Raw genomic sequence first — 26,621 nt, forward strand, 5'->3', positions numbered from 1 at the left:
GCCAATAGATCCGAGTTTTACTGGCCCCTTGTATATTTTCACTGGCCCTGCAGACACCTTTTTTTCATCATTTAGTCAATAATTATAATACAGTATTGAAGTTACCTTTAGATTTCTTTTTTCTTTTTAGTTAATGATATGAAATGTTGATATTGTTTATCACTTTCTCCATATGCATTAGGGATGTGAATGTGTCGACACATTGACCGGTTTTCCACTTGCGCTCAAGTCGAATTTAAAAATAGAAATCTGAAAATCAGGGAGTTATGCCGTTTTATTAATGGGAGATGTCACCGTGTCACGTCTGGTCGTGAGCGCGCTGCAGGAGCGTCACTTCTGCAAGGTGCGTGCATGAAGTAATCAGCTACACATAAGAGTCCGGTGTGGGACCATTTTTTCACTGTTGATAAAAAAACAGTGCAGTGCAAAAGATGCAGCATAATGTTAAACGCTCGTCTGAGACTATGACGTTAAATCATCTAGAAACACACGATGCCTTCGTCCGAGCAAAGCAGCGTTTCACCGTGAGATCACCAGTGAGTGCGCGAGCCACCGCACGGGGAAGAACTCTGTGGTTTGAGGCTCAAATAATAACCGGGGATATTCTCCCCGTTAGCGATATCGATGGGAAAGGCTTCCCTGTTTGTATGCGATCTGATTGTATGTCTCGAGCCTTAAATACAAAGCCATGTCGGCAAACTGACTGCGCGACTCAAGGGACTGTATGTGAGCCGAATCCCTCCGTTAGTTTCTGTTTCAGCCGACACAATTAAAATCACCTCTAAGCACGGACAGCGTTTAAATAAAGCATCTCATTTGTATTACCATTAGGGCTTTGATGCAAATACTGTAACAACGGCGGCAGCTCTGCTGCTTAAAGGAAAAGCGCAGTTTTCACTTTATTTTCAGCACCTCAACCTCTGCTGTGGGAAGAAAAAAAGGGGGCAAAGTAAGTCGATTGATTTGTCGACTTATGCCTCCACACGTTAACTCGCAGATAGTATTTCCTAGCTGAGCGGATCGCGCCGTAGTTCAGTTCGACTAGAAAGGCAAAAAGAAACTGTTGAACTGTGTAGCGCCCTGTCATCATGTTCATGACGAATGTATTAAATATGCAAATTAGATCGGACCTGACTGGAAAGTATTACCCGACACAGTGGCGGGTGAAGTGACACAATTTACACGCCAGCACGCAAATCTACCCGCATTTGGCGTGTGGCGGGTGTTAATTTCCATCCCTGCCTCACGTACAGGCAATTATGCTTACTTCTGACCTACAGGCCTGATTATCCAATGGCTTTAAAGTGCCTGTTGTTGTAAATTGTATAATATTTATAAACATTTATTTTAGGGCTGTCAAGCGATTAAAAAAAATAATCTAATTAATTACAGGCTCTGTGATTAATTAATCTAAATTAATCGCATACTTATATGACACTTTTATGCCTGTTTATAAACAACTGTGGCCTATAGGCTACCATTCGTTTCTCTCTCTCTCTCTCTCTCTCTCTCTCTCTCTCTCTCTCTCTCTCTCTCTCTCTCTCTCTCTCTCTCTCTCCGTCTCTTGTAACTTCTGTCTCCTCCCCTCAGCCAGGCTTGTACATTAAATATATTTAGGAACTACTAGCGCCGAAAAAAACACAAAAAAACATGCAGGCTAAATGACGCACACACACACACACACACACACACACACACAAAGGAGGAAAAAAGACAGGCATATGCTTGGAAGAGTGAGAGGGGCCGGGTTTCCGTTTAGACGATCGCAACTAGCAAACAAAAGTGAGACACGGAGGAAGATTGAGAGATAGGCCTGCTGTTTTGAACCTACATTGTTAATTAGGCACCCACTAAATCAATAATGCACAGACACTGCGAAGAATAACACAAGACGTATTCCTATTTTCATACTTATTTGCCCGGAGCAGCCCATAACACATCCATAGAGCCCTCGCCCCTTTCCCCTGCTTCTTTCTTTACTCTTTAATCCCGTGCGGGTCGTGTCCGCAAAATGCAGGTGCAGCTCCGCTATCGTCTCACCTCTTTTGCACCGGGTCAAAGGGCAATATAGAAGTGCGATTAATCTGCGTTTATTTTTTTTAATCGCGTTAATTTTTCTGTGATTAATTAATCGAAATTAACGCGTTAATTTGACAGCCCTAATTTATTTTCAATCTGTTTTTTCTAAGAGCTTATTGAGAAACCCAATGGGTTGAGGGCTCTCAAGGCGAATATTTTTAGCGTCAAACACAGCCTAAACACTCGTGTAATACATTAAAACAAAATTAATCAAACTATTGGAGCTAATTTGACTTTTTATTATTACATTTTCTCATGCAGCTTTAATGGAGTAAAACCTAGTTTTAATGGAAAATATTTAAGTAAACATGTCCATTTTGACTTTCTCTTTACATGATCCTCCTCTCTACAGATGGCAGCACTAAGAATTGATCTCAAATCATCTCTGTTGTCGTCACAGAGCAGTACTTGACATGACGCATAAAGAAAAAGAAACGTGTCACCTTGGTATAACCCAGGCAGCCCACTTTGTTCAGGCCACACACACAGATGTCTCTGCAGGGGAATTTCCAGAGAGGGGTTGTGAAATAGCGACTTGTGCATAGCTAGAACTCCTTTCAACTTACTCAAAAGCAAGGTTGTGTGTCTGATATTGATCTGTCGTTTATTTTCTAATAGTTATCTCTGAGACACCAATCAATGAGGCTCAGCTTCTTCAATGAGAAAAGGTGCCTGTAATCAACTGTTGGATTAATTTACAGGATGTTGTCTTGTATACAATGAGAACAGGAGACTTTACCCATACTTTTTTATATTTTGAATGTGAATTATGAGGTTTAAACACAAAAAAGGAGGTATTTTAATTGTATCTACTCACGTAGGCTAAGAGATCTCCAATGAAACTAGTTGGGTGTTTGTGTTTTATGAAGCCATTGGATTCTTTTCAAGATTTACAATGTTTTTTTTCTTAAGTATAAAAACTTTTACCATGTTCAATGTTTTGTTCTACATTTTCAAAATGCTGTTCAGCATCCTATATCCAAACTGTAACGTTTGAAGCTTTATGATTTTGGATAACTTTAAGGAATATTTCATTTATGGTTGTAGCTACCATGGAGAACAATGAGGGTCATGTCCTCTGGGGATCTGTGTGTTGTAGTTGTTGTTTTTTTTTGTAACGTGGGTGGCGATAACACTTGGCCAGCATTTGATTTGCTGATCATAGGGCAACAAATAAATGAAATGGTAAATGATTGTCTTTAGATGTGAGAGGGTGTCAGTCTTCAGTCTTTTAAATGTCCTCCAGTGTAAGCCCAGCATTACTCGTTAACCTTTCAGAGCTGTATTCACACAAAGACCACCAGAGCAGTGGGTGAGTCTATCAAAACAACAAATAAATGTCAGGCATATCCCACTCTTACACCTCCACCCCTTCAGCACACAAACACACACGGTGTGCATTTCCATGAGGCGGGGGACTGCGTGGGTTTTAAGTTTCACTTTAGTGGGATTGCTTCTGACGTGGAGAGCACGTCACCATAAATACACAGTGAAGATAGCCTAGCTGTATGTGTTTAGTTAAATTGAATATTTTACACACCTCTGTAAGAAAACATGGTTAATTCAATTCAATTCCAAACACAAAAAACAACAAAACAACAAAAACAACTCACCTCCCCCACTCAAAAAACAAAAGGCACATCGAGTGGCATAACCAAACACATGACTGACATAAATGAACAATTTAGCGTTAGCTAAGCTGTCCAAAGCAAACAACAACAACATAAACTGTAAAAAACAACATGTTGTAGTTTTACAGGGAATTATGTGCCGGACTCACAAAACTCTAAACCCGGTAGTTTTTACACTTTGGTTTTTATTACCTTTGGACAGATCAGGGCTAGCTGGCTATCTTATAAGGTTTTAATCTTCTCATTTAACTTTTAGCAAGAAAGTGAATATGTGTTATTTCTGAATTGTTACCTCAATGAATAATAGTACAGTTAAAGCAGTGGTTCATATAATGAATGAATCATGATTAATGATACACGTTTGTAACTCCTTACTTTTTATATTCTGGTTTGATTTGTGTTATTTGCTTTCACACAGAATGATAACCACCAGTTGGAGTTTGTAGTTCTCCCCCTGATTTATTTGCCTGCATTTATGTGTCATATATTCAGTAGGCCACAAAGTCAACGGGGAAAGTACCTCTGCAGCAACAATTTGAATTTTTGCCCTGAATGCAGACCCCGTGGGTAGAGCTTTGACCAGAATTGGTTTCATAATCATGTAGAACAAACAACTTTTACTTCTTTTATACACCTTGATATGTGTGTTGATACATCCCTATACGGCCAACGTGTGCGCTGTGTCCGTATTCTTGGCATTGAGGCTTTGCGTCTTGTCACTGCTTCTGTCAAAGAACGATTTGATTTGTAGCTCAGGATGTCTTGAGATATTTAATGAGCTTCAATGGAGAGTGTCCAGACCCACAGGCGCAGCTAATTTAATTTGCCAGCGGGAGGCTACATGGTCAGTGTACAGCCCACTGAATCGGCTACAATCCCTGCTGTGTGGGAAGGGACTTCTGTGCTGCTCTGCTGGCCTGCCTGCTACCACGACCCTAACCTGGACAAATGGCCAAAGCAAAAATGGAATGAATTAGCCTATGTTTTAAAATAATAATAAAATGGGAAAATTCTGCGAAAACCTGAAGTCAGCTCCTCTGAAATGCCCATAATTCAATCATATTGGGTTATTAACATATCATTGACCCCTTGGGGAAGGTGATGCCTTCAAACAAAGATCTGACCTTTTTCTTCAAATAAAAAGTTGAGTCCATGATCCCTGTAGTATTTGAGTGCTTGCGGGTATTGATTATTATAAGTGGATATTTAACCAAAAAGGTTGTTTTTTTTTCTCGCAGTTTTCTCTTCATGAATCTGTTGTGATAATTCAACCAGTAAAGCAGTAATGTCTGCCCACTGATTTGCACAATACCGTTGTTTATGCATGGTAGTTTCCATTATCCGAAGAACGATAAATCAACTGCGAATGTGCAGATTTGAAGGCTGCTACAGGTGTGATTTAGCCTGGAAATCCAGACCCACATCTAGAACAATGTAGGGTCTGGCGATGAGCAATATACCTTCCTAACTCAAGGGGCGGCACCAATGCATGCTTTTCAAATATCACTGCACGCAATTGGATAGCACTAGGACCAATCAGAGCAATGAACAAGGTGACCAAGCCCCAACCTCAGCGAGTTTTACCAGCATCCAATAAGGAAGTGACCACAACTGTAGTAACCCGGAAGTGCCACGGTGACGTGGTACCAAGACTGAGCAATTTTTCTTTGACTCACTTGTTAGACAGGCCGTTTTCTTATTACACCTGTTTACAGCCTGGTCCACAAAACCATTTTAGTCTGTATGTTTAGGTCATATTTCACTTACACTGAGGGGGGTGAATTTTTTTGGACCACGCTAGTTTTTATTCTTTTGGAGATTAAAATGTATTGGCGTGATCTCTTGAGTGACAGCTCTCCGCCCGTTGTCCCTCACTTTGCCTCGGAGGTATACGTCAGCTATCTCCCTCCCCCTGACGTGAGGCGGAGTAAAAATCACAAACCAGGATTATTGGATGCCGTGTGAATAACTGAGGTCAGCCCGGATGCTATATCCATATTATTTACTATCTATGAAGGTGACGTGTTCAGCCCCGTTCGTGTAGCGAACATCAGGACTAACTGGTAGGCCTACATTAAACTTTTGGCGTGGATGGTTGGCAAAACAGAAAATGAATCTCTCTTGCTAATGAAAGATTTGAGTGCCGTCTTCCAAATCGTTAAGTGCCGAGGCCAACGATGTTTCGAACAACGTATTTGCATCCATCTTTGTTGTTTACTATCATGACTTTGACGGCGCATGCGCAGCACTGTCGTCATCCGGTTACGCCCACCCATATCAAATAGTACGATTTGATTGGTAGCTCGGAATTTTCAAACATAGTTAATGAGCTCCAATGGTTTATGCCAAGACCAGTAAGCGGAGCAAATTTAAATTTGCCAGTGGTGGGTCTAGATTTCCAAGCTAAGTGTGATACAGTAACCAGTAATGTTTTAACCATCAGGAAACTTTATTGAAACAACTGGGTAGCTAATACTGGTTCTACCTAGAATAGTGGTTTATTAAATATATAGGTCTACTATTCCATGAATTATCTCCTGGAAATTAAGACCAATGTTTCCCAACAAAAAAACAAAACAGAACTGATGGGTTCATGAGATCTCTAATCTTTTTCAAATACTGCATCATTTTACCAGGTGAGTCTTGAAAATGTATTCACATGAGAAAATATGTGATTGAGTTGAAAATGCTTCAATTATAGACTCCTGGCTGGCACATGTAAAGGCCAGGACACACCGGTCCGACTACCGACCGTCGCCCGAAAATGGAGTCTGCTGATTCAGGCAGATCCAGTCTGCCCGTCGCGGCCAAAAAAGTGGCAAGAACACACTGAGCCGACTACTGACTCTCCGTACGCTCTGCGCTTGCGCAGGACGTAATGTCTCCATAACAGCAGGCGGCGCTAATCTGTATTGTGGCCCAAAAAAATATGGGAGCCGGAAATGATGGGACAGCCGGTTGGAGTAATTTTTGTCAGCAACCGCAAACCGCGACGGTCTGTCCTCTACCATGCTGACAAGTTGTTCCTCGATTTCTTCGGTCCTCATGATCCCAAATATTAAATATCAAGCCAACGAAATTATGCCAAACAATGTGTTGAGAGTGTTACAACATTGCCAGCGCGTCACTGCTGTTTGTGCTACCCGCCTCACTTCCGGGCTTCACTGATTCGCTAGCCCTCCACCGATCAAATTGCTCTGACTGAAAGACTGCCCGACGCCGATTGAACATGTTGAATCGGCTGAAAAGAAGCCCGACGCCGATCTATGACGGCCGACGTCACTAAACACACCAAACAGATTTGTGTCCCCGCCCCCTCCAGACTCTCCGACCATGTCCGATGGCCGATTATCGGGCCGGTGTGTCCTGGCCTTTACACGTTGTTACATTTTAAAGGGAACTATATTAATGAGATCACCTCGGACACCATTTGTCAGCTGTGACAGGCATAATTTTCCTTATCTAATAACACATGCAGCATGACTATTTAAAGGAATAATTAGTTATTTGTAAAGTATACTTATTCTCTTTCTTGCTGAGTTTTTTCAGAAGATCTCCTGATCTCACAAAAGTGAAAAACGTGATAAGGTTAAATGGGGATGTTATGTGTCTGACAAATACCTACAACTTGTAGTTTTTACTCTTGGTGCTTGTTGGCAAAGAGATTGACATCTCTAGTCAATCTTGAACATGTGGCTCAGGTCCTGGCTTTTAATTAATAATTTTTCTTTAGGATTAGATATCGAAAAGGTTCATTACGCCCTTGGTTCAATAGGTGTGCACAATTAAAAAAAATCTACCTTTTACTTTTTCCTTGATTTGTACTCGGCTGCATAATTAACAGAATATATGATTATAATCCAGCTTCTATCTGTAAGTAGCCTACTTGTTGCTTATTAACAAAAGAGCTGTTTGTCAAAGCCACTGGAAGCTAAAACTCTTGATGATTACAATCACACTCATATCCATACCACAACTTGCCCACGGTTCCAGTAGGTACACACAGCTGGGACAACATTAACATACAGTAAACAGACTGTGAATCTTTGGGGTTTATATGAGCATTCATTGCTTCTAGAGATGATTGTTAATGGTTCAACATGCGTGTTTGTGTGTGTTGTTGTTGTTTAGCCTGTGGAGTAACCTTAAAAATACACTGACTTCACTCAAGTCACAGAGGTTACTTCAACCTTAAATACTGTCCCCCGTTGCTATTGAAGGAGCTCTCTAATGATGTAATTTCAAATCCTTTATCCAGAGGCTATATTATCAATCATACATCTTGGGGCCACAGAATGTATGTGTGCCAGTTGGTTTGAGTGCAAATTGGTTTGAGGATTATCACTATGACAGCTGATAAAATCTATAAAAGAATACTTCAATGCTTTGGAAAAACACTGTTTCTCTTCATTGTTGAGAGTTGGATAACAAGATTAATACCGCTGTTATTTCTGTGTAATAAATATGAAGCTTTACACAGCAGCCGCTTAGTTAAGTCTGGCAAATACCTACAACTTGTAGTTTTTACTCTTGGTGCTGGTTGGCAAAGAGATTGAAAACAGGAAAACCTGCTCTGTGCATAACAAAATACAGCTATCAGCACATCTTACGCTCACCAGCTAACATGATATATCTGTTTTTTTTTTAATCAAAATCAAAACCTTAAGTGTAAAAGTGATACGTTTCGACAGCAAGAGCCTGGTTAGCTGTCAGTCTTAATGACAACCATTGCTAATGGTCTCGTGGCTCCAGCTTTATATTTACCGTATAAACATGAAAGTGGTATCAATCTTGTCATCTCAGCAAGAAAACATTCTCCCCAAATACTACCACTAAATTTAAAGAGTCAGTAAGTCAGTGCTTGTGTCTTTAAAATCTCTACACAACCAAAGTTGCATGATTCTTGTTAAATTGGTGGTTTCCAATCACACACATAATATTGTTGAGAAATATTGCTTTCCATTAATAGTTGTACCTCCAACATTTATGGAATAATAATAAATACTAAAACTAAAACATTTGCATATTTCAAATACCTCAATGGCACAATTGTATGCCTGTTAATTGTTGTAAAAGTAAAAATTAATGAGGCTCACCCTGTCATGTTCTGTCTTTGTCTTGTCTTGTTTTGGTGGTTCCCTGTATTTCCTGTTTTATTTTGGTATGTCTGTCTTGTTCCTCCCCATGTCCTGTCAAGTTTCCCTCCTGTTTGATTACTGCTCCCTCCCCTAATGTGTTGCACCTGTCCCTCGTTGTCTACCCTGTCTTGTGTGTGTGTGACACACAAGACATTGTAGACAACGTGAACTCCCTGTGTTTCTTTGTTCCCTGTCCGAGCATTGTACCTGTTGGTGAGTCTGTCCCTGTATGTTCCTGTGTTCCATGTGCCTTGCCTTTTTTGCCTTTTTGCATGTCTGGAGTTTTTTACTTACCGTAACAGAATGCTCGGACCTGAAATGGACCCAGCAGACAGCTCTTTTGAGGTGGGCCTTGAGGAGGAAATTTTTACAATTTCTTGCCTCAAGAAAGCCTGGGAGAAGGGCCACACACTCGACCACCGAGAGGCAGCCGTGACGCTGGCACGTCGAGGTGTGGAATTACAGCCTTGGCTCTGGGAGTCCCTACCGGAGTGGGCAAATAACTTTTTATACTCATCTGAGGTTTGGCCTCCCAGCTACCAGCACAATCCCAAGCCTCTGCCCCAGGTCCCCAGCTTCAAGCCTCTGCCCCCGGTCCCCAGCTGCTTCCAGCCACAGCCCCCGGTCTCCTACTTCCAGCCTCTGCTCCAGGGCCCCAGCTAGCAGCTTCCTCCTGCTTTAAGGACTATCAGTGTGGGGGTGGTGAGTTTGGATTGCCTTCCATTACCACAATGCTCTCCAGCGCCCGAGTTGACCTCGGCCTCCAACAGCAAGCTCCAGCCCCCGGCCTCCAGCAGCAAGCTCCAGCCCCGGCCTCCAGCAGCAAGCTCCAGCCCCTGGCCTCCAGCAGCAAGCACCAGCCTCCGGCCTCCAGCAGCAAGCCTCAGCCCCCGGCTTCCAGCAGCAAGCTCCAGCCTCAGACTTCCAGCCACAAGCTCCAGACCCCGGCTTCCAGCCGCACGCTCCAGCCCCCGGCTTCCAGCAACCAGCTCCAGCCCCCGGCCTCCTGCAACCAGCATGCTAGCTACCAGCCCCAGCATGCTAGCTACCAGCTCCTGAAGGCGCCCAATCAACCACAAGAGCCCTGTCTACAGTAGTTCCTGAACCCACTCCAGAACCCAAGGTCCTTCCTGAACCAGAGCCTGTGCCGGTACCTGAAGTAGTTCCAGAACCTGAACCCGTCTCTGAAGTCCATGAGGTGATTCCCGAGCCCCTGGTAGAGCCCGTGGCTGAACCTGTAGTTCACTCTGAGCCCGAGGTGGATGTTGTGGCTGAGGAGGAGTGTTTACCTGAGCTGATCTCTGGACCCCCAGTGGAGCCCTCTCCACGTTGTCATGAGAGGGTCCCGTCTCCACATCCTGAAGGGGAGGCCTGCCTTCTTCGCCTTTCAGAGGAGTCTCCTCCTCCGTCTCCGTCCGAGGGGTCCAGCCCCCTCTTTCCGCCTGAGGGGTCCAGCCCCCTGCTCCTGCCCTAGGGGTCTTGCACCCTGTTTCCGTCCGAGGGGTCCAGCCCCCTATTTCCGCCCGAGGGGTCCATCCCCCTGTTTCCGCCCGAGGGGTCCATCCCCCTGTTTCCGCCTGAGGGGTCCAGCCCCCTGCTCCTTCCCAAGGGGGACCGCCCTTCGCTCCTGCCCGAGGGGGACCGTCCTTCGCTCATGCCTGAGGGGGACCACCCTCTGCCACGCCTTTCTCCGGAAGGAGTCCGCCCTCGTCACGGTGGCCGCTGGCGTCCTGGGGCATCCTGAAGGGGAGGCCTGCCTTCTTCGCCTTTCAGAGGAGTCTCCTCCTCCGTTCCTGTCCGAGGGGTCTCCTCCTCCGTCTCTGTCCGAGGGGTCTCCTCCTCTGTTCCTGCCTGAGGGGTCTCGTCCCCTGTTTCCGTCCGAGGGGTCCAGCCCCCTGTTTCCACCTGAGGGGTGCTCCTGCCCCAGGGCTCTTGCACCCTGTTTCCGTCCGAGGGGTCCAGCCCCCTGTTTCCGCCCGAGGGGTCCAGCCCCCTGTTTCCGCCTGAGGGGTCCAGCCCCCTGCACCTTCCCAAGGGGGACCGCCCTTCGCTCCTGCCCGAGGGGGACCGTCCTTCGCTCATGCCTGAGGGGGACCGGCCTCTGCCACGCCTTTCTCCGGAAGAGGTCCGCCCTCGTCACGGTGGCCGCTGGCGTCCTGGGGGTTCTGCCTACGTCGTTCTGCAGAGGGGGTCTGCCTTCGCCGGTCTCCTGCGGGGGTCAGTTTTCGTCGATGCCAGCTACCTGTGGATCTTCGCCGATGCTGGCCTCCAGAGGGGTTCCCTCGCCTTAATTTTCGCCACCACCGCCCTCCTGAGTGGTTCCGCCTTCGTCGTCCTCCTGCGGGGGTCAGTCTTCGTCGATGCCGGCTACCTGTGGGTCTTCGCCGATGCCGGCCTCCAGAGGGGTTCCCTCACCTTCATCTACGCCGCCACCAGCCCCCTGGGTGGTTCTGCCTTCGCCGTCCTCCAGCAGGGGTCCGTCTTCACCGATGCCGGCTACCTGTGGGTCGTCACCGCTGCCTGCCTCCAGCAGGGTGCCTTCGTCTTCGTCGCCGCCGACCTCCAGAAGGGGTTTATCGCCTTCGCCAGCCTCCAGAAGGGTTCCATCTTCCTCGTCTTGGCTGAGGCCGGCCTCCAGAAAGGGTTCCTCAAATTCGTCTTCATCGCTGCAGGCCTCCAGAGGGACTGAGCCCGCATCGTCCGTGCCGTCGGCCTCCTGAAGGTTTCCACCTTCACTCTGCCCCTGCTTGCCCCCCAGGCCGTCCGCCTGAGGCTCCCTTCTGTGCCCTGGGGCATGTTTCCGGCCGCCCGCTGGACACCCCTCCATTCTGCTCTACCCCAGTTCCCTGGCCAGCCGGTCACCCCGTGCACTGCCCCACTCCAGTTCCCTGACCAGCCAGCCATCCCCCGTGCTCTGCCCCAGGCCATATTTTTTGTTCCCTCCTTCTGGCTCCCCTCCACCCACCCTGTTTGAGTTTGACTTTTTACTTTCTTTCCAGTTTTTAGGGTCGCCTGGAAGTCGACCTTTAAGGGGGGGGGGGGTACTGTCATGTTCTGTCTTCGTCTTGTCTGGTTTTGGTGGTTCCCCGTGTTTCCTGTTTTATTTTGGTATGTCTGTCTTGTTCCTCCCCATGTCCTGTCAAGTTTCCCTCCTGTTTGATTACTGCTCCCTCCCCTAATGTGTTACACCTGTCCCTCGTTGTCTACCCTGTCTTGTGTGTGTGTATATAACTCCCTGTGTTTCTTTGTTTCCTGTCCGAGCATTGTACCTGTTGTTGAGTCTGTCCCTTTATGTTCCATGTGCCTTGCCTTTTTTGCCTTTTTGCATGTCTGGAGTTTTTGTGATTTGTGTGGAGCTAATAAATAGTCTTCTAGTTTAACTGTCTGCATCTGGGTCCTACTTGCCTGCCTGTCTGCCACTTACCGTAACACACCCACCCTTTTCTGTGTGTCTTTTTCTTCTGGCTCAGGGAGGAGGCTTCGTGCTGGGTCTCTGTGGAGCAGAGTCCATTTGTCCTCGGCCTCACCAGCGAGAACGGAGAGCTGCTGCTGGACGAGTGTGTTCAGGTCACAGAGGGCTCAAAGACCAAAGAGAGACATCTGTTCCTCTTCAGCAATGTCATTGTCATTGCCAAACTCAAGTAAGAAATTTAGATATGAATGTATACCCCAATATATTGATGCTAATCATATCTATTGAACAGGAAAAGACCACTCGGAAACTACCGAATCAACTGACCACTGCAAATAAAAAACAAACGCAGGAAATGCAATAAGGATGTAGGGTGGAATTTGAGTGACATTCTGCTGAAAGACATGTCACATCTTTGTACAGTTGGAATAGGAGTGTGAAGGAGGAAGTAAAAACAAAATGTGTATTTTCGGACTGCATACTCGGACTGCTGGGGAATCTCCCAGCACACAGATTTATGTTTGTGTTTAGTCACTCTGACTACGAGAAGAAAGCATGGTAGTTCCCTTTAAGGGGAGTCACATGAGGGGAAACCATAGGGGAAGCTCAACAGTATTCACTAGTGTGTGAATTCAATAGTATGTTTATTCCCAAAAAAGTCATTTCAACACACCTGCAGCTCTGTTGCCTTAAAACAAACAAAATGTCAGTGAGATACTTTCACTTCTAAATGCTGGTTTGTTTTTTCTGCAAATTGTCAATATCTCCAATTAAAAAGCATCTCTTGTCAATCTTGAACAGGTGGCTCAGGTCCTGGTTTTTAATGAATAATTTTTCTTTAGGATTAGATATGGAAAAGGTTAATTACACCCTTGGTTTGTTGGTTTAATTAGTGTGCACAATTTGAAAAAATTTACCTTTTACTTTTTACTTTATTTGTACTCGCCTACATAATTAACAGAATATATGATTATAATCCAGTTTCTAGCTGTACATAGCCTAATTGTTGCTTATTAACAAAAGAGCTGTTTGTCAAAGCCACTGGAAGCTAAAACTCTAGATGATTACAATCACACTCATATCCATACCGCAACCTGCCCACGGTTCCAGTAGGTACACACAGCTGGGACAACAACAGTAGACTTTGAATCTTTGAGGTTTATATGAGCATTCATTGCTTCTAGAGATGATTGTTAAAGGTGCTGGGGGGAATTGTTCATTGTGTGTGTGTGTTGTTGTTGTTTAGCCTGTTGAGAAACCTTAAAAATACACTGACTTCACTCAAGTCACAGAGGTTACTTCAACCTTAAATACTGTCCCCCGTTGCTCTTGAAGGAGCTCTCTAATGATGTAATTTCAAATCCTTCATCCAGTGGTTATATTATCAATCATACCTCTTGGGGCCACAGAATGTATGTGTGCCAGTTGGTTTGAGTGCAAATTGGTTTGAGGATTATCACTATGACAGCTGATAAAATCTATAAAAGAATACTTCAATGCTTTGGAAAAACAATGTTTCTCTTCCTTGTTGAGAGTTGGATAACAAGATTAATACCGCTGTTATTTCTGTGTAATAAATATGAAGCTTTACACAGCAGCCGCTTAGTTAAGCGAGGCTCCTTCCCAATGAAGAGAAAAAAAAAAAAAAGATGACCACCATCTAGCACCTTTTAAAGTTCACAAATTTAAATGTTTGTTTAATCTGTGTGCAAAGAGAAATGTAAAGTATTTACATTTTGGTCTGTGAGTGAGCTTAGTTTGAAAAAAAAACTCCTGGCTATAGTTTCATGCTACATGAAAATTCTGTAGCCTGGCTCCGCCCGCCTACCTACTTCCACTCAATTTTCATTTCACTTCAGTAGTCTGGGGGTGGGGTGTGTTAGGGGGATTCTGCTCGTCAAAATTTTTGGCGGTCCAATCAGCGATCAGAGCGAGTGGCTGAGAACGATGACGTCGAAGTCGCGCTCCAGTTTCAGTTGAATGCTGCGTTCCTTTATACTCGGAACTCGGAAATTTCCGACTTGGCAGTTCCGAGTTCCGACCTGTCTGTGTTCCAGTGCATCTGCTCAGGAAAGTATGGACGCCTACAACCTTTCTCATCCAAATAACTAAACGTTAGGCTCTAGCAAGTTACCGCTGCCAGGTACCGGTAGATCCATAGACTACAATATATTTCCTATTTCCCTGTACAACTGAAACGAACCATCAGAAGCCGGCTCATGACATACGTCTGACCAAACGTGATGTGATTGGTTGGCTAATTCAGAGTGGCACTGGGCAGATCCAATAGTTTTAAACTTCAACAGACGCCCGCCTCCAAGTGAGTGAACGTTTGCCAATTACAGCACTTCCAGACCTTCTGTACAAATGAAATGAAGTACGATGGTCTGGTTGGACCAGGCTAAGAATTCTGATCCTCTAACTAACTATTCTAAAATGTAGTAGTAGTAGTAGTAGTAGTAGTAGTAAAATATTCCCTTAAACAACTGAGCTGTAAATTAGTTTAGAGGTGTTGACAGGTGTTTTTTTTTACTTAGCCTAGCTAGCTATTTCTAGTCTGCATGCTAAAGCTTGACCTAACACAAAATCTTCAAATCTTAGTTCCCCAAAAATTACTTTAAAGGTGAAGTAAGCGGTTTATGTATGTTAATGAGTGTTAAATCGCTCTTTATGCATATAGTGATCACTTTCATAATGTGCGCGTTTCATAAAGATGATTTCTCAGTCAGCTGCCGGTGCACGCCAGAGCGACAGATGGGTGAATCTATGCGCCTACAATGGCGGAGCAGGTAAAAATCCTTCCCAATGTCTGTTTTGATGGTTTTTATCATGTTTTTATCGCACTTATGGATCTGAGATGATGCCTGATAACTCGCTGCTTGAAGACCGCAGTGCATTAATGTGGTGACGTAGGGACGAGCGAGGGGACTGCTAACTGCAGTAACCGACAGGAAGTTAGTTAAAAGAACCGCTTACAACACCTTTTTTAAAGAAGTATATTTTCCAAAATGTTGAACTGTCACTTCAAGGTGGTGAATACCCAATGTTGTTGCCCTGTATCAATAAAAGTTGGGACACCTCTATTTATTAGGCTACTTTTGGCATTATAGAGGTTGGAATGGTAAATGATTCACAGAGCATTCATAAATAATTGTAGGTTTATTCAAATTACCTGTCGGATCATTGCTGTAAGGGTTGCTGAGTGTTAATGATGTAGATTGGCCCTGCAGAGCCCCCACTGTGTTTATTTCCACCAGGACCCCCCATTGTTTGGCAATCAATCCGTGTTTTCTCAAATCCGCTTTCTATATAACATATTTCCAGTTGACCATGGCTCCGTTTTCTTTCTTTTCTTCTTCACATATCCCCAAGTTCATTCCCTCTCTCCTCATGTCTCGGCGCTCCGGGATCCAGTTAGCACACTTCTGCTGCAGTGGTCAGGGAGGTCATGGTCGCGCTCTTTACAGTGTCCCTGTATGATTCTCCCTCTCACCATTCACTTAACACCTCTTATGGAAGCCAGTTTTTGAAAGCTATTGATTCAGTGTCAACCACCTACTCTCACAACACCTCTCAGGTCACAAAGATCACAGCAGTGTTATTTATAAAGCTTCACTTCTTTGACATTCCTGATTTCCTCTCACTTCAGTGATTGAGCCCCTAGTCAAGTGTATACAGTTTAAACGTTATATCCTTAACAATCACCATTTGCAACAAAAGACTGTTGTTCCTTGCCATTTTTTTCCTTCACATAAATCTATTTCAAGGTGGATTAAGCGACTCTGGGGGCGCCCTTAGCTCAGTTGGTAGGGCATCCCCCCCATGGGCCTCGGCCAGCAGCGGACCCGGGTTCTATTCCAGCCCGCGGTCGTTCTCTGCATGTCACTCCCCTCTCTGCCCCATTTCAACTCTGTCTCAACACTATCAATAAAGTATAAAAATGCAAAAAAAAAAATATCTTTAAGATTAAGCGACTCTGGAGAAAGCTTGTTTTCAAAATAACTTTTTGTTCAAATCAGTGACAATCAATCAAAAAATGTCCTTATAAGCCACTACCTCTCCGTGCCGTGTGTGCCCTGAAATAAAAACCTAGTGTTAAAACACAGCCTATGCTCTGTAAACTGGCATTCATATTGATTGATTTATATTTATTTCGTCCATGGATGTCTTCCAACAAAACTCATTTCAACATTCTCACATGTACAATCCATAAAACCATGACGAAAAGGAGGCAAGATGAAGAATATCTTATATTTCCTGCCCCCTCAAAACAAAACAAACAAAAAGAAAAATACTCTACATGTCAACTCATGTCAGTGCATGACGATAATAAATGCAACAAAATAGAAACCAAAACATCAATCTGAAACTGATTCCAAAACAAAGCAAACCATGATCACAACCATCAATATAGAAATCATACATTTTTCTTTCTATATTATATATAATAATATAAAATATTTTTATTTCTATAAGTGCTCATACAAATGAATTGTTTTCTCTTTAAATCGTTTTTTAAACTGAAATATATTTGTACATTGCTGTAGTTCACGTTGCAGAGAATTCCATACTTTCGCTCCTACCACTGAAGTACACATTTGCTTTGCTGTTGTCCTTGCAACTTGATGCTTAAAGTGTCCTTTTCTTCTTCCTTAATTTTCTATAAGGATAAACAGATTTTGAAGATTTGCTGGCAGTACTTTATTTTTTGCTTTAAACATAACAATAAGTGCCTGTAATTCGACCAATTCTTTAAATTTTAAAAGTTTAGAGTGAAAAAATAAGATATTTGTGTGCTCTCTATAACCAGTTTTAAATATAATTCTTATTATTCTCTTTTGTAGCAGATAGAGTGACTTTGTGTTGCTTTGGTATGTGTTTCCACACAGTAGCTGATGTAAGGCAACACTAGCGCACAATACAGGGTTCTCAATGCCTTATAATCTAACACATATTTTACTTTATTTAATACAAAAGTGCTCTTAGAGCACTTTTAAAGAGTTATGTTAACAAAGTGGGCCCACAGTAGTTAACAATTTTCCCGTTTACAGAGCCTAGGCTGCGTATTAACACTGGATTTTTTCTGCACACACACAGCACGGACAGGTAGCGGATCGTGAGGAGATATTAACTGATTCGACCTCTAAGAGTCAAGCTTATTCACACGTTATCATCATATCATTGAGAAATATTTTCATGATATCATTTAAAGCGATGCAGGACGCGTGAAAAACGGAACCCCAAATAAGCTACTAAAAGCTTTTCGGTGGGAATTGTTGAATGTGTAGAGATGATTGTTACACATGTGATTGTTTGGAAGGTGCAAGCTTAAAAAAAGCTCTTGCATGATACATTTCACCATTGATCTCTATGTTTAACTCCAACTTCTTCAGACAGGGTGCTAGTGATATTTATATTCATGGTTGTAGAGGGAGGAAAATCATCACTCAGTCAGAAATTTATGGAACTGAAACTCACATTTGCCCATTTTTTCCCTTTGCTTGTCTATAACAAGGACGACCACAAGCTACCGTCTGAAGCACAGGGTGAGCCTCGAGGACCTCTGGATTTATGGATTTGAGGATGAACAAGAGGATGAAGAGGGGACAACGGGGGATATCGACCTCAGGGTTACCCTCCTCTTGGCCTGGTCTCTCACTTTTTGCTTGGTGTGTTTTCGGTGAGCAGAAACGTAGCAGATGACTCATACAAACAACAGCTAAGTGTACCGATTCACACAGGCTGCAGTGCCTGATTGCACATTGGTTATGACATGTAAACACGTTTGGCTGTGAGGACCTTCACTTGCTGGTTATCCTTTGTTTTATAAGCTAATCCTGTTTTTAACTAAAACTAAATCTCTTCTCAATTTTAAGAAGTTGGGGAATTCACAAAAGTTTAAATTAATAGTTTGACATTTTCAGAATGACTGAATATGTCAAATCAGAATGTCAATCTCAAGGAAATGAAGCCTTGATTATTTTGGAGCTTGGAGACAAAATACAGAATAGACAAAATTTACTAAAAGGACATGGATTATCCCCCTCAGTATCAGACACTTCAACAAAATATAGTCCGCAGGCATTATTTTGTTTATGTTGTTTTTTTTTTTGACACAAGTCTGATATTTGCTAACTAACGTTAGCTACCCGACTAGTAGGCTTACCCAGTTGGAATAACTCAATTTTCACAAAGTTGTCCTTTTCCACATTGTAAAAAAAAAAATATATATTTATTCAATTGAATCAGTTAAATATATTGCCAGATCTACTTATAAGTTTTCATGTCTGCAACGGGATCATCCCTAAAAAAGGGTCCTATGTTCCCCGGAGAACCCTAACCCGACCCCCCTTTATGTTCCCCAGTCAAATACAAAGCGGGGAACATAGGACCCGGGGAACATAGGTACTCTGCTACTTCCCACAAATGGACAGTTAGCTTAGCATACGGTAAAAAGTCTAGCTTTGTCCAACAGTTATATCAGCTGCCTACCATAACTTTTTTAGATTTTGAATGTCAAACAAATGAGGTGCAATATGTAGAGTCATTTAAGTTTTAGAAGTGATTGTAGGTAGCCAGACCATTGTACTTAATTTCATTTGTACTGAAGGTCTGGAACTGTCGAACGTTTACTCACTTGAAGGCTGGTGTCTGTTGAAGTTTAAAACTATTGGATCTGCCCAGTGCCACTCTGCATCTGCCAACCAATCGCATAATGTTTGGTTGTGACGTTATGTTATGCATTGGTTTCGGAGCCAGTCCCTCTGTTCGCTGATTGGACCGCCAAAAATCTGTCCGGAGAAAACCTAAGAATATACCGCAGACCCAGACTGACTAATAAGGGAAATGAAAATTGAGCGGAAGTATGTAGGCGGGCGGTACCAGGCTAGCTTGTATGTACATTTTTTTAACCTTTGGTCAAAGGCAGGCTAGCTGTTTTCAGTCCTTGGGCGAAGCTAAGCTGATTCCCTGCTGGCTGCAGAGAAATGGAGATCAAATCAACAAACCCCTGTCAAGAAAGTGCTGATTTTCTAAACTGATGAACTATTTCTATATAGGTGGAACTGATATGTTTCCTATTGTTCTCACTCAGTCGTTTAATGAAATCCAAGGCCATTCCTGGAATATTCACACATGTAGTAAATGGTCATATGATCTGAGGCCTTTTCAAAAACGAGGAAGTAGCAAAGAGAAAGTCCTCCCATCAGCATCACAAGATAGTTGCAAAAGTGGGAAGTGCAGAGCTGACCACCAAACCGATCCCCATGTGAGGGGATTAACATCCGCATCAGACTTTATATGGAAATACTGGCTTTTACAATAAAAATTAAGTGCCGGAGAAACACTATCTCGTACTGTAAATGACTAAAAGAAATTATGCATATTTTCTTTACAGTAAATGGAACATTGTCTGAAGAATCAAAGGCACTTAATGGCGCCAGTCAAGAAATACTTAGTCTGTGGCATTAATTGGTGCTACTCATTGACTCCCACGTTTCTTGCAAAGCAACAAATCAATCTATTGAACTGTGTTTTTGACTCAATATATAAGGCTATTCCAAGAAGATAAGGAATCCCCCTGGTTGGTTTTGAGTTGTTTTGTCATTTTCTGATTGGATGATTAGGCTCTGGTAATGATTCAGTGTCTGAAAGTTTCATTCATTCTCCACTCACATGGAGGTGTTCGCGGAGCTTATACGAGAAAGCATGTGCTCTGTTGTTGACGGCTTGGTCTGCCTTGTTGTCAGCATACATACAGCCAGATGTTGCCGCCATCCGCCTGGTTGGTGCTACAGTTTATTAAAAAGGTGAAGGCCTCCATGTGTACATGTAGGCAAATGCATATTTGTTGTTGTTGTGTGTTTCCACTGATGGACAGCATGCCGCATCAAACCTAGCCTAGGAGGAAGTGGAAGGTGTCTGGTTGGGGGCCGCCGTGATGCTGCTTCCTGTTCCCATGACAGAGTTACAGTTTCCAGCAGAGTTCTTAAAAGAGAACGTGGGTTTGCACTTTGTCTCATTCCTCCCACTGTATTCATCTGCTGGCCTGTCGGAGCCTCTCTGTGGATTAGTAACTCATACCATGCTGTTATTTTGCCCATAGCTCGCCCGAGGTGAAAGAACGCTGGTTAGATACACTTCACAGGTAAGATGAAAACAATATTCTCAGATGAGACATTAAACAATTTAACATTTACAAATTCTTATACGTGGTACGATTTGGCGTTGGACAATTTGAGCTATATTTTAAAGTAATTTTGATGGATGTTGACAACATGTTGTTCTAAAAAAGTACGTTATAGCATTATATTGATCCCCTTCTGATGCGCAAAAATGTTAAATAACAGACATCATGTGTGGTCATCATGTCTAATAAAAATGCAAACCTGAAAATGTGAATTCAAAGAGGAAAGTTGAAAGAGTTCGAGGAGAAAAGGGACATTTACGAGTACATTTATTTAATATGCGTGTTTTTGTCATCATAGAAAAATTAACGACGCAAAAGCAAGGGTTGGTTGTGCTACTTCAACTCCAGACATCCTCATGAAGGTGTTGAGTGGCAGCGTTACAGTAAGTCTCTCACCTCCCACTCTGCCATGGCCACTCTAAAACATGATATTTAAAACAATTAAAAGGTGATTTTATGTAACTTTTCATCTCTCTCTCTCTCTCTCTCGCTCTCTCTCTCTCTCTCTCTCTCTCTCTCTCTCTCTTCTTGTTTTTAGACAAAAACTCTAACAGGAGGCGGCATGGAACAGTTCATTGAGTTTCCACTTGATGTAAGTAAAAAGGCCAATTTCTACTGGCTTCTTGAGATTAAAGATATTCATGCCAAACAACTGTTTGTGAAAGACACCTGCGCCTTTTCACTCATGCTGAAAGGAAGCTATAGCTTAGGAAGATTTGATGGATATATACAGCAGATCTTCTGAATTGCATAGTGTCGCTTCAAGAAATACAGTTGAATCACAATTCAAACACGAATAATAAAATATTTCATCCTTGAAGATGTTGTATGATGAATGTGTCAGATTGTTGGATTGTATATAAGTGTTGAGACGGTTTGTGTTGCTGGGGGATAGAAAAAGAAACATTGTTCCTCTTACAAAAACATCATCACATCACTTTTTCTTGATTTTTTTGTTGCCAGGGCGATGCAAAGACATCTGTGCTGTCGAAGCTGTTGAATAACCAAGAGGACAAGCAGACGCAGCCCATTGGTGAGTTTTGAAAGTGGCAGTTGTGATGGAGGGAGGGGCTCATTAACTGTGCCATGTGTTGCAATGACACCAAAGAGAACAACCACAGGAACAGAAAAGGGAAATCTAACAACTGATAAGAGTTAGCGAGTGCAGTTTTTTGGCACTCTGGCCTCAATTCTAGCTGCTGCTGGTTTTGTGGTTGTGAATAGAAGCATTAAATTAGATCAACGCTTGAATGTATCTATATACCATGTAACATGTCGAATAAGCTGACGGATCAAACATTACTGCCTCTATCAGAAACCAAGTGGAACCTGGTGAGGAGGCTCAAAAAGGGTTCTAGTTTCATCAGCAAAGCACGGCGCTCAGAAACAGACACCAAGACCCAGCTGTTTGGACAGCCCCTGTGCAAGATATGCCCAGACGACTGCTCACTTCCAAAACCAATCGCAGTAAGTTGACTTTCCACCTTAAATGTCAGATCTCCAAGAACCATTTTCGTGTTTGGTACCATTGTTGTTCCTATGGTTTCAAAGAACAATAGGACAAATTGGTGCGATGAAATCTACCTACCTACGAATAGTACATAATATGAAAGGCGTCCTTTAACAGTAGCTTGTGAGAATGTGCTAATGCAGACAGGAAATTGTGCAAGCACATGCATGAGCTTGCATGTTGATGAGTTTGAGGCTGTAGTGCACTTGTTTTCTCCCTGTAACAAGCTCATCTCACCTCTTCTCTCCTCCTCCCCCGTCCTTGTTATTCTTCACCAGGAGATGCTGGTGCTGCTGAGGAAGAGAGGGCCGTCCACAGAGGGAGTGTTTCGTAAGCCGTGCAACAACAAGAACATGAGGGACATCAGAGAGCAGCTCAACGGAGGCCTGGAGGTGGACTTGGAGGGCCAGCCAGTCGTCTTGCTAGTCGGGCTGCTCAAAGTACGTTCCCTGCTCCCTGTGCTAGGATCACTCCCACACATATAGGACTTACGACATATCAACGCTACTGCTACAGCACCTGCTACTACATTAGCAGCAATTAAAAAATCCTTTCAACTGAACCTCCTACTATATCACCTCAACCATTGCCACGACTACCGCAACCCCAACTACGACTGCGGCAGCTCCTGCTACAACTAATATACTGCTACGGCTAAACGGCATCCACTGCAATTACCATTGGTAATGGAAGAACTAACAGAATATTTACTTGAGAAAAAGTAGCAATACCACAGTGTAGAAATGCTCTGATGCATGTAAAACTCATGCATCTAAATTCAATTATTATCATCAAAATATCCTCCTTTAAAAAAGGTGAAACATATGAATGCAAACCTGCCATGGAGTGTTCTATATTTGCCTCTAAAATGTTGTTGGAGTAGAAATATAGGAAATCAAAGTATCTCAAAAGAACGTACTATGTACATCACGAGAGTTACTATACTTAAGTACTTTCTACCACCAAAAATGTATTGAACACATCTACAATATGAGCTTTCTCCTTGGCACCTGGACCTTAATCATTTTGTTCCTATCCCAAATTTAGTTTTTAAATGTTATTTTTCATAAATAAGGTTTTTTATGATTCTGAAATATTTCAACCTCTTCTTGTCTTTAAGACAAGCCAGTACAGTTGAGTGTCATACACAATGCTGTCTCTCATCAATGTCCCTCTCTTTGTTTGTCACAGAGTTTCCTTAAAGAACTGCCAGGCAGCCTGCTGTCGTCTGAACTTTATGACAACTGGATGACAGCTCTTGACAATGATGACACCCAGCAGCGAGAAGTGGATATCAGAAAGTAAGCAATCAACACCTCAGGAGTACAGTGCCATACCTATCTGTGGTTCCCTGCTTCTATTCTTACATGACATTTACGCTGAGTCTGTCGGTATTATCAAGAGTAAATAGCACTTTGAGTGGAGTTTTTGCAGATTATTCCCAATGTCCTCCGTCTGTAGGCTGAACACAAACCACTTCTCTATTTTATTCTGGCTTCTGTTTAAAACAAGGAATTAAAAAAAGGGCGCCATTCTAATGTCTTCTTCCTGTTCTCTGTTTTGCTCCTCGCCCACTTCCTTCTCCATTTTCCCTGCCCACCATACAGGGTTGTAGACAAACTCTCGAGTGCCAACCAGCTCCTTCTGCAGCATGTGGTCTGCGTCCTCCATCACATCCTGGAGAACGCTGACATCAACAAGATGGACGCCCACAACCTGGCGGTGTGTATCGCCCCCACGCTGCTGCAGCTGGACGGCACGCCCCTGGATGAGCAGAAGGAGAAAATGAAGAAGGTAGAGAGATGGAAAGTCTTTGTTATGAATATGCCTTTTCACTTTCCAGACATTGAAGCTTTTGCGGTTCACAGTGCAGAAAACCTCAAAAGGTTTCACAAGTAAGATTAGGATTGCGCGGACTCGTTTTAGCTGTTCGTTAGCATACGTAAGTGCTTGTGACCAAATGGAGCACTGCACTGAACTGCCTCGCGGATTGTATCCGTTTTTAACCTCAAGATGTGATTTTCTCGTATTCTCTCTATCTAATTTTTTAGTTTTAGTTTTATGAACATTGATATTTGAAGACAATTTTACTTATCGTGTTTTTTTTCCCTGTTTCGCTGCAGGTCACAGAGCTAACTCAGTACCTGATTGAGCACTGTGAGATACTTGGAGAGAATATCACAAACCTGCTGGATACTGACCAAGGTACATTTACACACGGCTCACATCTCTGTTATTATCTCCTTTTAAGGGACTTTGTAAATTATTTTGGAAGGCAGGTGGGTGCTGATCTTTATGGTTTAGAAAAAAAAGCAACACCAAGGTTCTTCCCCATTGTTATCCATATTTGGTTGGACCGTCCCCCTTGACATTTACAAAACCACCTCCCTTATTTCCCAACTCTGATTTCAAGCTTATCAGAGAAACAATATGTTTTACAAGGCACAAATAGCTCATTACTACTGGAATGAACAGAATTAAGGTGTGCTTTGCAGGCTTTTATAAAGTAGTTTAATATAAGTTGTGTACTGTAAAACCTGCAAGAAATAGACACGATTAAATATAAATAAAAACACTTTAAAATAAAAACTTTTCAGACAAGACTCACTTCAGCAAATCATTTAATACATAAAATACAAAACCATTGCACTTTTCTGCTGCCTTCCCCTGAATAATTTACATACAGCCCCTTACTCAATTGAATTGGTATTTGCTCAAAGCGAGTAACTGTTTGATTTAATTACTGCAATTTTTGTCTGCAGACTCCCTGTCCTCTCAGCATCCTGACTCTGCGTATGACAGCACCGACCCAGATGGCGATGGAGAGGCGGGAGAGAGTGCCAGCTCCACGGCAGGAGAGAGCGGCTCCTCTTCCTCTTCTCTCAGCCCCAGCTTCACCAGCACCTCCTGGCCGAGTGATGCCAGCTTCAACACAAAGCAGCAATACAACCGTCGCTGCTCTGAGCCTATCATCCTCCTTTCTGCCGACCTGGAGAGCCTGTGCAGCCACGCCAGGAGCCACGACGACTGCTCTCTGGAGAGGAGGGACTTCCAGGAGCAGGGACCCCTGAAGAAGCAAATCTCAGATGACTCCTTCCTACTAAGACGTCGAGGTGGGATCAGGCCGGTGTCGTCTTTTCCAAAACTGAGCAGCAGCAACTCCAACTCGGATCCACTGCCCTACATGGCGGCCAATCGGATCAAAGACTGCTCGTGCTCTTCCCTAGAGAGCGCTGCCTCCAACCAATCAGAGGGCTCCGTTTTCACCAGTTCCCCCGTGGGCTCGCCAGCCTGTCTCCGGAGAGCGAGCGCCTCCAACCAGCTTTCGGTGTCTGCAAAGGCTCAGCCGGAGCCCGCCGGTCCCAGTCCAGATGAGAAGAGGCGCTCGCAGTCCATGAGGGTGGCCACTAAAGTCCTGATGAGGACCAGGAGCTTAGGGGCATTCGGCAGGACCAGCCTGAAGAAAGACTCTCAGAAGGAAAGTGCGTTCCCTTGTGAAACGCTCCAGGAGGACTTCCAGAGTGAAGCAGATCCACCGGCTGAGCTTCTGCAAAAGATTCGCCCTCTGTCAGCCATCGAAGTGTTTAAGCAAGTGGACAGCAGGCTGCCCTGTAGGCCACCGTCCTACGAGCGCGCGGTTCAGAACGTGATTCTTCCACCGCATTACGGGTCAATGACTGTACACGCCGCCGTAGAGCTGGAGAGAAGGTCCCGCCCAGCTTCTGTAAATTATGACCTCACATCCTGTTCTGTCACTCAGCACATTGACTGTTTCACTCAGGACAACATGGGCGAGGGGCGGCAGCCTTTCCGCCCGAGAGCGATGTCCGAGTCTGTGTCTGCAAGTCATCATGATGTGGTGACACGGAGATGTAGCAATCCAGTGTTTGACGACTTATCCTACGCCAAGGAGTCTTACGTTTGATTGACTTTAGCACTCATTTCATTTTAAATGTACCAACATTGTTTTGGAGTTAAATATCCGTGGGCAAGTCCAAGGGACCACTTTCAAAACTGTGAAGTAAGCAACAGCGAGGTTCTTTTATATTCATTCATTCAATGGCTGGATATGTTTTCTACCAACAGCAAGAGAGCGTGGCTTTGTAATTGCAGCAACTTCCTCTCCCCTACCTCTTCCCTTTACACTGTTCTGCTGTTGGTCAGGCTGATACACTGTGTTTTCTGGTCTCTGCCAACTGAGCCGCTCTGTGTTACTGTATGCCCAATCAGTTCCTCTTTCACTGTTTCACTTTGAATGTCAGCTATGTGCCACCGCTGTGGTTGCACTTTTTCAGTAGTACTATTTAGAGTACACCATTTTAAAAGAAATGTAGTTATTATGATAGATATCTAGTCTATCACGATGAAGCTATGAAGACACAGTTCACTGTGTATAAAATATGCTATGAATTTATAATGTCTATGTTTTGTTTTTCTGTTTGTGTCGACATTGTGAAATGTACAATTATGCACGCTGAGCACAAAGTTGTAGTTGTTTGTTTTTTTTTAGCTTTTTGTAAATTCCTCTTTACCTTGTGTGGTCTTTTTTCTTCCACTACATTAAAGCACTTTCCTGATGATAAACTATGCTTTGTTTAAATGTATGCTAATATGTAAATATAGTGAAGAGCAATCGATAGAGATCGTTATTTGTTGTCAAGTA

General features: G+C 43.4%; 1 protein-coding gene across 1 annotated transcript in view; it reads left to right on the top strand.

Annotated features, from left to right (window-relative positions):
• The window catches only part of tagapb (T cell activation RhoGTPase activating protein b), a 33,840-nt gene extending 7,219 nt beyond the window's left edge, over window positions 1–26,621 (top strand). The window contains exons 3-14 of the mRNA XM_080047393.1: window positions 12,319–12,489; window positions 17,776–17,940; window positions 20,365–20,406; window positions 20,747–20,831; window positions 20,987–21,040; window positions 21,412–21,481; window positions 21,764–21,915; window positions 22,237–22,398; window positions 23,150–23,259; window positions 23,566–23,752; window positions 24,082–24,163; window positions 24,721–26,621. Of these exons, the coding sequence (XP_079903519.1) occupies window positions 12,319–12,489; window positions 17,776–17,940; window positions 20,365–20,406; window positions 20,747–20,831; window positions 20,987–21,040; window positions 21,412–21,481; window positions 21,764–21,915; window positions 22,237–22,398; window positions 23,150–23,259; window positions 23,566–23,752; window positions 24,082–24,163; window positions 24,721–25,883 (2,443 nt within the window). The 3' untranslated portion in view covers window positions 25,884–26,621. The remainder of the gene's footprint in view (window positions 1–12,318; window positions 12,490–17,775; window positions 17,941–20,364; window positions 20,407–20,746; window positions 20,832–20,986; window positions 21,041–21,411; window positions 21,482–21,763; window positions 21,916–22,236; window positions 22,399–23,149; window positions 23,260–23,565; window positions 23,753–24,081; window positions 24,164–24,720) is intronic.

This window comes from Ammodytes marinus (genome assembly GCF_949987685.1).
Source record: "Ammodytes marinus genome assembly, chromosome: 19".
Lineage (NCBI taxonomy): Eukaryota > Metazoa > Chordata > Actinopteri > Uranoscopiformes > Ammodytidae > Ammodytes > Ammodytes marinus.